General features: G+C 41.0%; 1 protein-coding gene across 1 annotated transcript; it reads right to left on the reverse strand.

The window, feature by feature from the left end:
* Window positions 1-520: 520 nt before the first annotated feature.
* LOC148881870 (uncharacterized) lies at window positions 521-9919 on the reverse strand. Its single transcript, XM_088989159.1, has 3 exons — window positions 9761-9919; window positions 9514-9605; window positions 521-4669 (listed from the first exon to the last, which is right to left on the reverse strand). Exons 1-3 carry the CDS (start codon window positions 9763-9765, stop codon window positions 3486-3488), a joined length of 1281 nt encoding a protein of 426 aa, XP_088845285.1. The 5' UTR covers window positions 9766-9919; the 3' UTR covers window positions 521-3485.
* Between the last annotated feature and the right edge of the window lie 2711 nt (window positions 9920-12630).

Genomic DNA, 12630 nt, shown 5'->3' on the forward strand with positions numbered 1-12630 from the left:
GAGTGAACACTGGTGGGCGTGGCTGCTGCTGCTCACCCACAGAAAACTCATCGTGTGACTGTAAAGTGACCTTGAGACTTTTGAAAGGCGCTTAGAAATGAAATGTATTATTATTATTAGCTTGCTAGCTATCTATTTGGGTACCTAGCTAGCTATCTGTTTGCTTATCTATTTGCAATCCCATTCGCTACCTAGCTGACTAGCCATCTATTAGTTATCTATTAGCTAGCAAGCTAGCTTTCTATCTGTTTGAGTTACTTTCGGGTTGAGTGAACGCTGGTGCATGTGGCTGCCGCTGCCAAGATTATAATCTCGTGAATTTAATGTTCGTAAAGTGAAAGCTCGTTAGCTAAAGCGTTTGTAACCCGACGTATCACTCTAACATGGCGGGGTTCAGGGGCCGGAGGCCCCGGTCAGTCCAGGACAAAGTCCTGCTCAGGTGGTCAGGGGGGGCAAAGCTACTTAAAATAAGGCAAAAAACACCAATATTTCAAGTTGTCAATCATGAAAATAGGTTTGCTACTACAGTAAAGTCTCGTTATATCGATATTCAAGGGAGTCCGAAAAAATATCGATATAACCGGGACTATCGATATATCCGACCCTGTTTGCATGTAATTTTCTCCGTGCGTGCATAGAAATAGTATCGATATAACCGGGACTATCGATATATCCGATATCGATATAACGAGACTTTACTGTATTTTAAGAAAAGAGAACAAATATTTTACAATCAACCAAACATTTAATAATCAATCTTGTTTGTAAAGTACAATGAATTGTAAGACATTGTTAGTAATTTCAATATGCACATCTAACCGACATTGCTATGGGTTGACAAAAATATCAACAAACTCAAATTTGAAAGATATCGACATTAACATTCAATACTGTTCACATAAATAAATCATAAACATGCTGAATTTTCATATGTACATTCAAGGACAACTGACACCATTTTTTCGTTTCCTAACTGACATCAGAAAAACGTTTTATAGCATCTAAAATACCCAAAACACACCTTCTGATATTTTCAGTGAAATGCAAAACACCAATGAAAATGACTTAAAGTGTCCCAAAGTCCCGCCCCCCGTTCGTGATGTCTCATCAGGAAACTCCTTCACAAACTGCCTTGCTGCAGAATCAAAACAATGGCTTCAGGGAGTTCAGATTCGGAGAAGATGCTTCCTGTTACTCATCCAGTTATGAATATGATTCAAATAGTTCTGAAGCATGAATGAAAGCATAAATGTTTGCAACCGATTAAAGAAGTCCTTCCGTATCAATTAGAGCCGTCTGGACTCCAATGAGGCGCCCAGAAAATGCAGAAGATGGCGCACAAGCGCCGTTGGAAATGGGCTGATTTTTCCGCTCGGAATTTGTGTAAACTTACACCTTCTTTATGCGTGTTACCGCAATCGGCTGTGACACACAACAATTCACCATCACCTTATTTATGTAGTTTTCCTTCTAATTTTGCGATCAACAGGGTGTTTTCAGATGAAAAAAAGTACCCAAAATGCATTGTGTGTCGCTTTCTCGTTCAGGGGCGTTCCCTCCGTGACATCACTTAGGGCATCGTCATCATCTCGAAAACAAGACTTCATGAATATTCAGCTTGAGTCTTAAAACGTAAAATATAGCGATATGCTGTGGAATCTTTGTAAAATGCGCTCCGTAGAAGTCATTTGAAGTGATTTTTTATTATGGACGCAACTTGTCAGGTGGTGTCGGTTGTCCTTTAAGTTCACATGAAACACTTTCTGTACTAAAAAGATATAAGAGGTTATACTCTTCCAAGTTCAAAAAACAAAAAAGTGTGTTAAAAAATATAAAATGCACAATGACTAGTCTCCCACCTCTGAAAGGAGACATATAGCCCAGTGTAATAATAATAATATTTACCACATGAAATCACATCTTTGACCACTTGAAATTATTTTTGATAAGTGAGATCCACAAAATGGAGCTATCTAATGATACTAAAGATAAGATACAGTACTGATCAGCTCAAATATAATGGATATGTTGAAGGAATCATTTTGATCACATTTTATGGAGTACAGTAAAGTCTCGTTATATCGATATTCTCGGGAGTCGGAAAAAATATCGATATAACCGGACTATTGATATATCCGATCCTGCGCCGAACTGCATTAAAAGTGGCAAAAAAATGGGGGATCTTTGATATGGCATGTAATTTTCTCCTCGAGTTCATGGATCTAGCATGCTTTTGGAATGTAGTGAAGTGAAAAATAAACGTATGCATTAAATAAAAACGTCATTATTTTCATAACGCACTCTTGCAATAGTAACTCTGAGTAGCACTCGACATTGTTCTATACAAACGAGAGAAATCATGAACGCCAGCATGTACATACTGTATGAAAAATAGTGATTATTGCAAGTGTTAAAGATATCTTAACACAACACAATTAAATAGATGTATGGAAAACTAAAACTCTAACGTTTACATTACTTATGTTGATAAAGTATTTTGCGGCACGTCGAACGAACTCTTTCGCAATGGAGGATTTGCTTCTTGTAGGATTCTCCTCCACAGCCACTAACTATTGCCTTGTACTTTGTTCCGATGTCACAATTCTTACGTTTCCCCATGGTTGAAATTGGTGTTGAACAACTGTATACTGCATAAGAAGACTACAGTATGTTTCAGATCCTATTGCAGCACTGCCACACAGTGCAAGACACGAAAGTTGGTAACGTGACCAACGGTGTTACCGATACAGATTTCGCTAATGGTGGTACTGTATTGAAATCCTAAAGCAAATATCGATTCAGCTGAAGCTGCTTTTGTATCAATATAAGCAGACCAAAAATGGCTGGCAGGAGATGAAAAGGGCACCGTAGTCGTCGGATTATCATAATAACCGGAACTAATTATACATAAAAGACTAGAAATTTGCCGGGAAATAGTATCATAATAAGCAGTACTATCAATATAACCGATATCGATATAACGAGACTTTACTGTACCTGAATCCTTAATAAACACCATTTGCTCACAAAGTAAAATACGTCACTGTGTATAAAATAAAGTTTGTCGCTCATTCCTCCTGATAGGAAAATCTTGCCGACACACACTATAGGTTTGCCTCATTTTCTCTTTATCTTGACTGAAGTGTAACTCCTGGAGATGCTTGGGAGAATTCCTCTAGAAACGACTGTAGTTTCCTATTAGATTTCACAGTTTGTGTTGCTTTTTCTCCGGCAGATGCCATTATGTGAAAATTATATAAATGATGCTAACGTGATTCCAGAAAAGCCCGTAGTATGCACATGCGCGATTCATCTAAAAGAAGCTGGCACAGTTCTAAATTTACACACTTGAAAATTTTCATCCGAGAGTTCCCCAAACATTTTTGGCCACAAACTGAGCACGAAAAGGGTTTCTTGCAATCATGGATTATTTTGTGTATTCCTAAATGTCTCGTGCAAAAGAATGCGCGGCCACAATCAGGGCATCAATAAGGTTTTTCAGCAGTGTGCTTTCTGGTGTGTATTTTTAAGTTTCTCTGAGCAAATCTTTGGCCAGAATCTGAACAACCAGACGATTTCTCACCAGTGTGGGTTCTTGAGTGTGTTTTTAAGTTTTGCTTCTGAGAGAATCTTTGCCCACAATCTGAGCAGCTAAAAGGTTTCTCACCAGTGTGGGTTCTCAAATGTACTTTTAAGTTTCCCATCTGAGAGAACCTTTGGCCACAAACTGAGCACAAAAAGGGCTTCTCTCCAGTGTGAGTTATTTTGTGATTCACCAAGTTTCCCTTAGAAATGAAAGTCCGGTCACAGTCAGGGCATGCAAATTGTTTCTCACCAGTGTGCTTTCTTGTCTGTCTTTTTAAGTTTCCTTCCTGGGGGAAGCTTTGGACACAATTCAAAAAGGAAACATCTTTTTCACGAGTGTGGGTTCTTGAGTGTACTTCTAAGTGAGGCTTTCGAGAGAATCTTTTGCCACAAACTACGCAGGAAAAAGGTTTCTCACCAGTGTGTGTCCTTGTGTGGCTTTTTAAGTGTCCCTTCTCAGAGAATCTTTTGCTGCAAACTGAGCAGGCAAAAGGTTTCTCACCAGTGTGTATTCTTGTGTGGCTTTTCAAGTGTCCCTTCTCAGAGAATCTTTGGCCACAAATTGAGCATGAAAAAGGTTTCTCACCAGTGTGTGTTCTTGAATGTAATATTAAGTGATGCTTCAGAGAGAATCGTTGGCCACAAACTGAACAGACAAAAGGTTTCTCACCAGTGTGGGTCCTTGAGTGTACTTTTAAGTGTTCCCTCTGAGAGAATCTTTGGCCACAGTCTGAACAGGTGAATGGTTTTTCACCAGTGTGAGTTCTCATGTGTCTTTTGAAAGGACTTTTATAAGGAAACATCTTCCCACATTGAGAACATTTCCATGGTTTGTTGTCAGTGTGACATGTCTGATCACCATCAGACTCTTCATCATCCACTTCCTCCTCATTGTCGTGAAGGTTTGATGATGAGTTGTGCCAGTCTTTTGAGCAAGGGTACTCTGTCTCCTCCTCTCCTTTAATATGACAGGCCTGCGCCACATATTCCTCTTTAAAGCAGGATATTTCGACGCTCTCTTCCTCTTCTTTAATGTGAGGGGGCTCTGCATCCAGCCCCTCAGGACAGGCTTCTTTGCTGATGTCTGCAAGACACGAGAAAACAAACACAATTGGAATCATGGTTTACAATTGCAATGAAGGTTATTAGGGGAGCCAGATTATTACTCACTGCGTCACATGCGCAGTTTTTTTAATTGGAATTTGTTTTATTTAACATCCCCGGTCATGAATTATTTTTAAATTGTTTTTCTTCTTTTCCTTTCGGCTTTTCCCTTCAGGGGTTGCCACAGCAAATCAGTGTCCACCAACTAACCTGGTTTTGTGCATCCTCTTCTCTCACACCAGCTACCTTCATGTCCTCTTTGACAACATCCAAAAACATCCTCTCAAGTCTTCCTTCTGGTCTACTGCCTGGCAGTTCAAGGCTCAGCATCCTTCTGCTAATATAGTCACTCTCCTCGGGACTTGTCCAAACAATCTCAGTCTGGAGTCTCTGACTTTCTTGCAGTATCCTCCAAAAAGGAGGTACCGAACCACACTAGTTTCATATGTGCATTCACACAACCCCTCTTTGATGCAGAGAAGGAAGGTAGATATATATTGTGTGTCCAGGAGACCAGGTGGAAAGGGAGCAAGGCTAGAAGCTTAAAGTGTTTATCGGTTTGACATAAGTAGGAATTTTGTGTTGCCAAAGGACTTTTTGTAGTTTTTCAGAAACTCCTGCAATATAAGGTACTGCTACTCCTCTCCTTTTTGTATCTTCAGAATTTTTGGTTTCATTCCCTATTCTTTCTTTCTGACATTTGTTAAATGACCACTGAGGGTACCCACAGTTTGTGAGTGCTCTCTTGACATGTTTTGACTCCTTTTCTCTACCTTCAACGCTTGTATTAGTTTAGCCCTATGCTGGAGGGTTCTGATAACTCCTAGTTTGTGTTGTAAAGGGTGGTTAGAAACGAAAAGTAAGTATTGGTCAGTGTGTGTAGCCTTCCTAAAGACTTCTGTTTTTAGCACTCTGTCCTCTTTTATAATTACTTTACAATCCAAAAAGGCTAGTTGGTTCTCTTTAATGTCCTCACGAGTAAATTTAATGTTGATGTCTACCGAGTTGAGGGGATCTGTGAAGGATTGAATTTCTTGTTTTTTAATGATGACAAAAGTATCGTCCACATATCTAAACCAGTGTCTAGGTTTTGTCCCCGGGAAGGATGCGAGGGCCTGTTTCTCCATCTCTTCCATGTACAGATTAGCCACTATGGGTGAAACTGGTGAGCCCATAGCACAACCATAAATTTGTTAGTAAAATTTCTCCCTAAATTGAAAATACATAGTATTAAGGCAGATTTCCAATAATTGGCAGATGTGGTCCGGTTTAAGTTTGATTATTTCATGCAGAGAAACGTCCGCCAGCAGTCTCGTCCTCACCACTGAGACTGCTGCTGGGGTTGGGACAGATGTAAAGCGAGAAGTCACATCGTAAAATGCCAATGTTTCCTCAGGTTCCAATATGAGGTCTTTGATCCTCTCTACAAACCCTGTGGTATTCTATCCGTGATATTCTGTGTTACCAACCAACGGAGCTAAGCTCCATTGTATGTAGAGGAGTCAATGCTACAAACAATGGGTCTGAGGGGGAACCCTTCTTTATGTATTTTTGGCAGGCCATAGATACATGGCGTGGCCTCCCCCGGGTATATTCTAAAATACATTTGTTTGTCTATATGTTTTCCTTTCTCTAACTTTTGGAGACAGTTTATCATTTCTTTCTTGTATCTATTGGAAGGGTCCCTTTTTAGTTGCTCATAAGTGGAAGAATCACTGATTAACCTATTTATTTTGTCTTCATAATCCGATGTGCTGAGAAGCACTGTAGACCTACCCTTGTCTGCTGGCAAAATAGTAGTATTTTTATCTTTTTGTAGAGTAGTTAACGCCTTTCTCTCTTCTAATGTTATGTTGGATGGAGGTGGTTTGACACTGCTAAGGGCTGATATTTCAATGCGCAGATCATCTGCCTCTGCATAGGAAAGTTTGTTATTTTTAATAGCCGATTCAGTAGCTGTGATGTAGTCTAGTGTAGGTATTGTTTTAGGAGTTACTGAGAAATGTCAACCTTTGGTTAGTACCGTCTTTTCTGTCTTTGAAAGATCTCTGACAAATTTTTGATCCAATTCTCCTTTGAAAACTGCTCATACCTAATTTTTCCCATGTTTACAAGTAGCTGTGATTGTTTCTGTAAAAGTAAATTTTGAAATTTACCCTTCTGTCTCTCTTTGGTTTTGCTGTGGTGCCTCATGTGTCCAGATTTGGTAAATTTGCATACTTCCTGAATGATTTTGTGGGTAAGTTCAGTTTGTAATCGTTGATAATAAGTTTCTATTTCTGACTGTTTGATTTTTGTCTCTATGTTAAGTCTCCTAATTCGCAAATTTAGTATTTTCCTAGTATAATTTTGTCGCATTTTATCGGCTAAGTATCCGGGTTCCAAGGGTGCTTGCTTCAAGCATTTAGGAATTAACTGGCTCTGTCTACATCTAAGATTGAATCTGAGGTGGTTCTTTAAGTCAGCTAATTTAAATGTCAACTTTGGGAGATGTCTCTCCCAAAGTTGGCAGCAATATGTCTGTGTAAGCTCTCAGTCGTACAGGAGTGGTCCATCGATGAAAAGGTTTCTTCAGCCGTCATCTGTACTTCTTTGAAGGTGTCGGACGTTTCGCTTCTTATCCAAGAAACTTCGTCAGCAAACTAAAGTCTTACTGGTAGTTTAGGCCATATATGGATGTATATATATATATATATATAGCCTAGGTAAAGGTATATATATATGCAACAGATATATATCCAGAAAAGCGCATATATATCAAGCTTCCTGGCCTCTGGTAGAGGACCCGATATCCCTACTGTCCAGACATGGCGGTGCCGGACTCTGCTATGATAGGTCCCTGCTCTCAGGTACTCTATTAGCAAAATGGCTGTGCGAAATGTTACAAGAGAAGTACATTCCACATGTGTACTGCTGCAGTCCTCTTTGCTACCTTCACAGGAGAGGCTGAGACCAGGAGACAAGGTCCTGATCAAGACAAATACAATGTATTAATTATTAGAAAAAGTACTAGTAATACTAGTAGTACTACAAGTACTACTAGTAGTAGTGGGAGTAGTAGTAGGATGATGATGATAGTAGTAGTAGTAGTAGTAGTAGTAGTAGTAGTAGTAGTAGTAGTAGTAGTAGTAGTATTGATGAAAGGGTTTCTTCAGCCGTCATCTGTACTTCTTTGAAGGTGTTGGACGTTTCGCTTCTCATCCAAGAGGCTTTGTCAGCTAACTAAAATTTGCCGGTAGTTTTGGCCCTATATATCCCTACTGTCCAAAGTTGGCGGTGCCAGACCTCTGCTACGATAGGTCCCTGCTCTCAGGTTGGGGGGAGCAGAGGACTATTCCCTGAGGTTACACTGATTACTTCTATTGTTCTGCCTGATTATGGGGTCTGTCCCATTTTCTCTGGTATCACCTCATCAGTATAACTAAGAATCCTGAAACACTGGACCTGATGTTGTTCTGTCCGTTTGTGCCAATGGATGGTCCTCACATGAGATTAGCCTTGATGTTGAGAGTGGTGTGGGAGCTGTGCCTCTGGGATCGGAAAGTTATGAATTGGGGACACATCGTCAGTAGTGTGCCAAAGAATTATTGGGTGTTTTGGCCTTTCATCACTAGACACCCTCATCGATGGTGGCCAATCAGATGTTGAGAAGCTGGTGGGGGGCTACGGGGGGATGTTGTGTCTTAGGTTGCTGTTCTATGAGCCCAACAAGGGTCCTTCCTCTTCATCCAGATCCAGTGGCTGCTTCTTTCTGCCGCTTGAGAGACTGATCTAACTGTGTGCCGCAGAGCCTGTCCTGACCTCATTGTCGTCAAATGAGTGGTTGCTAGCTTTTAGTTGCATATGTACTGCAGATTGAGGCCCCTGCGATGTTAACACTATTTTTTTGAGAATGTGTTTAGTCTCCCCAATGTATTGCTCTTTACAATTTTCATTTTTATGATGTATTGAATAAACTACATTACTTTGTTTTTCATTTCACAGCCTATCTTTTGGATGCACTAATTTTTGCCTGAAAATGTATTCGTTTGAAATAAGTAGGAATTTTGTGTTGACAAAGGACTCTGTAGTTTTTTTATAAACCCCTTCAAAGTAAATGATAGGACTATTATATCTATGCACATTCTTAAACATTCAATGTTTATTATTCTCCACTCATCTTTGATCCAACAGTAAGGTACTGCTACTCCTCTCCTTTTAGTATCTTCAGAATTTTTGGTTTCGTTCCTGATTCTTTTCAACAAACAGTCAGAAATAGAAACTTAATATCAGCGATTACAAACCAAACATACCCACAAAATCTATTTTCTATTATAATTTTCTCGGCTTTTGGGGGAAAATCGGGCATTTACACCGAAACCCCCGATTTTAAGAGCCGACATCTCCAAATAAGCTAGAAATGAACCCTTTTCCCTGATGAAATAAGAGAGTCGAAGGTTTCTAACACTGTATTGAATGTTTATGTAGTCCTAAACTCAATATTATCTGGGTCCTGCCATTTCACTGGAGAGGACAAATTTGTGCACGCCTGGCAGTGAATGAATTAAGTTAAAAAATACATACGCAGGGAGCCTGGATCACATATTATTTTCATATTTGTCATATTTGAATCGTGAACATCGCAGTGCCTTACCAGCAACCACCGAGATAAGATTTTTGATAATAAAAAAACAACAATTCCAACATTATTCAAACGTCATCAGATCAAATGTGTTATTGTAGAATCGTGTCTGAAAATGATTCCTCGTCGCGTTGATTAGTAGCTATCACTTTCAAAACGGTTGGTGGCCTTAGCAATCATACAAGAATGAGACGTGGGCAAACCTGCTCCGGTCGAAGCAAATCGAAACATCTCGCAACCAGCGTCGTCGTCCTCTTTTACGCAGAGCAAATCATCCTTGTCATCGACTGTCCTCCTGTGCACATTTCACGATTCATTACAACTCTTAATACTCACGCTTCATTTATACACAAAATTGTTCGCTGCTAGATGCTAGGCTAAGTAAGCTAAACTAGGCCCAAAACCTTGAGCGAATGATGTTTCCGTCCAATCAAGGAATAATAGACTTACTCCATCGAGACTTTGATCCGTTCAATGTTAACTAAAGAAAATGCGATGGTATTTTTCGGGGTTCCGGTTTGTTTGTTCTTTCAGTGAGGTGCATCAGCAGCTTATTTTCAGGACGGAATTGCCACTGTGACGACCTACGGCAAGTCGTTTCAGACTAACTTAATCGCTGTCCGAGGTGGTCTTTAAACACGCCGCACACGTCTACCCCCCGCCCCCCTTCCACATGTTGTTAAGAAACAGTTGTTGCTTGTGCTCTTTAATTGCTCCTATGCTAATTGTCAAACCCCAAAGAAAGAATGGCAAGAAGAGAATTGCGTATAGGACAGGTTTACTCAACAGACGAAGTATGTACAACAACTTAATCATGACGTGGGGTCAAGCAATTCGTCCTGCCTAGCTGTATTCTTCGTTCGGCGTCCGCCTGAGTTTCTGAGCGTGTGTTCGCGCGTCCTCCTCTTCCTTAGCTGTTAACGGGAAGAGCAATTTTCCAACAGAGCGCATGCATGGGATGCCGTGCGTACTTGGGTCATTGGTACGCGGGTGCGCCACCACAATGTCACCCCCCTAATAGTGGAGTTCCACAGGGCACCATTTCTCATCCCGCTTGACTTACATGACGTCCATGTCGAGTGGACACCCCTTTCTCGTGTGTGTATGATATTGTGAAAGCTTGGTCGATTTTCATCAACACACTCAGTGTGGTGTTATGGCAATGAGGTGCTAGCAGGAAAACGCGTGACACAAGCAAGCAGCTCAATAATCAAAGAATAAAGCAACAAAAGAAAGGCTTAGTTCATTTGTTCACACGCAATGAGGTCAGCAAAACCGCCGGAAAATAGAACTACAGCATATTCAAAAAGGACCCACTGTTTTCCACTCTCACACTTGAAGATGATCTTGAAGCCCACAGCAGCATCCACACAGCAACACACACTTAAAGTTGCCCAAAACTGCCACTAATGAGCTCGAAACTGGGGAGATTCAGAAAGTCCCCCAGTTCGTGACATCACGTTAGGATTGGCCCACCCACAAACTGCCTTGCTCCAGAATCAAAACAATGGCTTCAGAGAGTTCAGATTCGGAGAAGATGCTTTCTTGTTATTCATCCAGTTATGAATATGATTCAAATAGTTCTGGGGAGGAAAGCAAAAATGTATGTGATCGATTAAAGAAGTCCTTCCGTATCAATTCGAGCCGTCTGCAAGCAATGAAACCGTGAAGGAGATCTGGACTCCGATGTAGCAGTCCAGAAAATGCACTAGATGGCGCACAAGCTGCGTTTCGTCCAGTATATTGGATAGGATTTGGATTGGATTTGCCTTTATTAGTCTCACAGTGGAGAAATTTACATTTCACAGCAGCAAAGTGATGAAAGGAATTAAAGTAGAAAAACAAAATACACGAGCTGCTGGAAAGGCAGCCACTCTCGCGGCGCCGTCTTGAAGTCAAAAGAACAAAAAAAAACAACTAAATAACAAATAATATGACAGCATAGAGACAATATGACAATATGGTTGCGCCTTTTCGGCAGCATGAATATGCCAGTACTGTTTTTGAATGGGAGGAATGTCGGAGCCATTCGACTGCCATCGCTGGACACCAAAGGGGCCATTGTGCTTTTTTGCGCCTGTAATGGGCAGCATCTTCACAGCCCCGCTTTGTTCATTGAAAAGTTCAGTGCTGTTGGATGGATGCATGGCTTGAGGAGCCCGCGATAAGAAGAAAGCAGCGTCAGCGCAGAGCGCCGATGCGTATGTGGAACTGTCGCGGCTTGGAATTGAAGCGGATTTATGTGGGACAGGAGATGTGAGACAATGTCTTTTCGTCAATGGATGCTACAGCTTCGTGTTTGCTTTCAACATTTAGCTTGTAGTAGACGTACAAATTCCACCATGACGTCCCTGATCCACTGCTGACATGGATGCTTTGATCCTCTCCTCTTTCAACTAGAACTGCTTCATGTCATCACAAAGAGGGGACAGCAAGTCCTAAATGACTCTGTGTCTTTGTGTTGTCATATTTGTTATTTTTTCAATTTTTTTTCTCCCCAAGATGGCGGCGCGTGAACACGCAGCGGCTCCCCTCTCCCGGCAAATTGGCGTTTTCATGTTTATGTTTGTTAAGTAATTATAAATACCTTGCATGCTGGGTCCGAGAGGACAGTAATTTCATCTGTGCTGTATGTCATGCATATTAGCATATTTGACAATAAAGCTGACTTTGACTTTGAATATGACAACACAAAGACACAGACAGACATTCATTCTTCATGACTTGCTGTACCCTCTTTGTGATGACATGAAGCAGTTCTAGATGAAAGAGGAGAGGATCAAAGCGTCTTTCCACCAGTGGAGCCGCTTATAATAGCCGACCTTCGGTTAAAGCCGCCCGTGATTGGTTAAAATCCGTGGTAGAAGACAGGAGTGGGTTTTACGCACACACACACAAAAGGAGAAGGGTTAGAGACAGTGCTACAGAGTAACAAATGACATGGTGGAAAGTGGATGTTTGTCCGATCGTTTTGCTCCACTAATATGGCGATTGCTCTCTTTCACCAGGCCAGCTCACAGTTAGCATGCAGTGTGACTAAATGAGTAAACATGCATCAAACTTCCGCTATCCAAGCGCAGAATCGCCAACTCCGGTTAGATTCCTCTTTCGCCTCCGCTGCTGCTCTGGTCCGTTGGAAGTGGCTGGTTTGTCCGCTGGGAATTTGTGTCAACTTACACCTTCTTTATGAGTGTTACCGTAATTAGCTGCCACACAAAGATTCACCATCACATTATTCATGTAGTTTTCCTTCTAATTTCGCGATCAACACGGTGGTTTCAGACGGAAAAAAAGTACACAAAATGTACTCTGTGTCACTT

This window comes from Hippocampus bargibanti, linkage group LG22 (assembly GCF_051943395.1).
Source record: "Hippocampus bargibanti isolate YZ-2025 linkage group LG22, ASM5194339v1, whole genome shotgun sequence".
NCBI classification, from domain to species: domain Eukaryota; kingdom Metazoa; phylum Chordata; class Actinopteri; order Syngnathiformes; family Syngnathidae; genus Hippocampus; species Hippocampus bargibanti.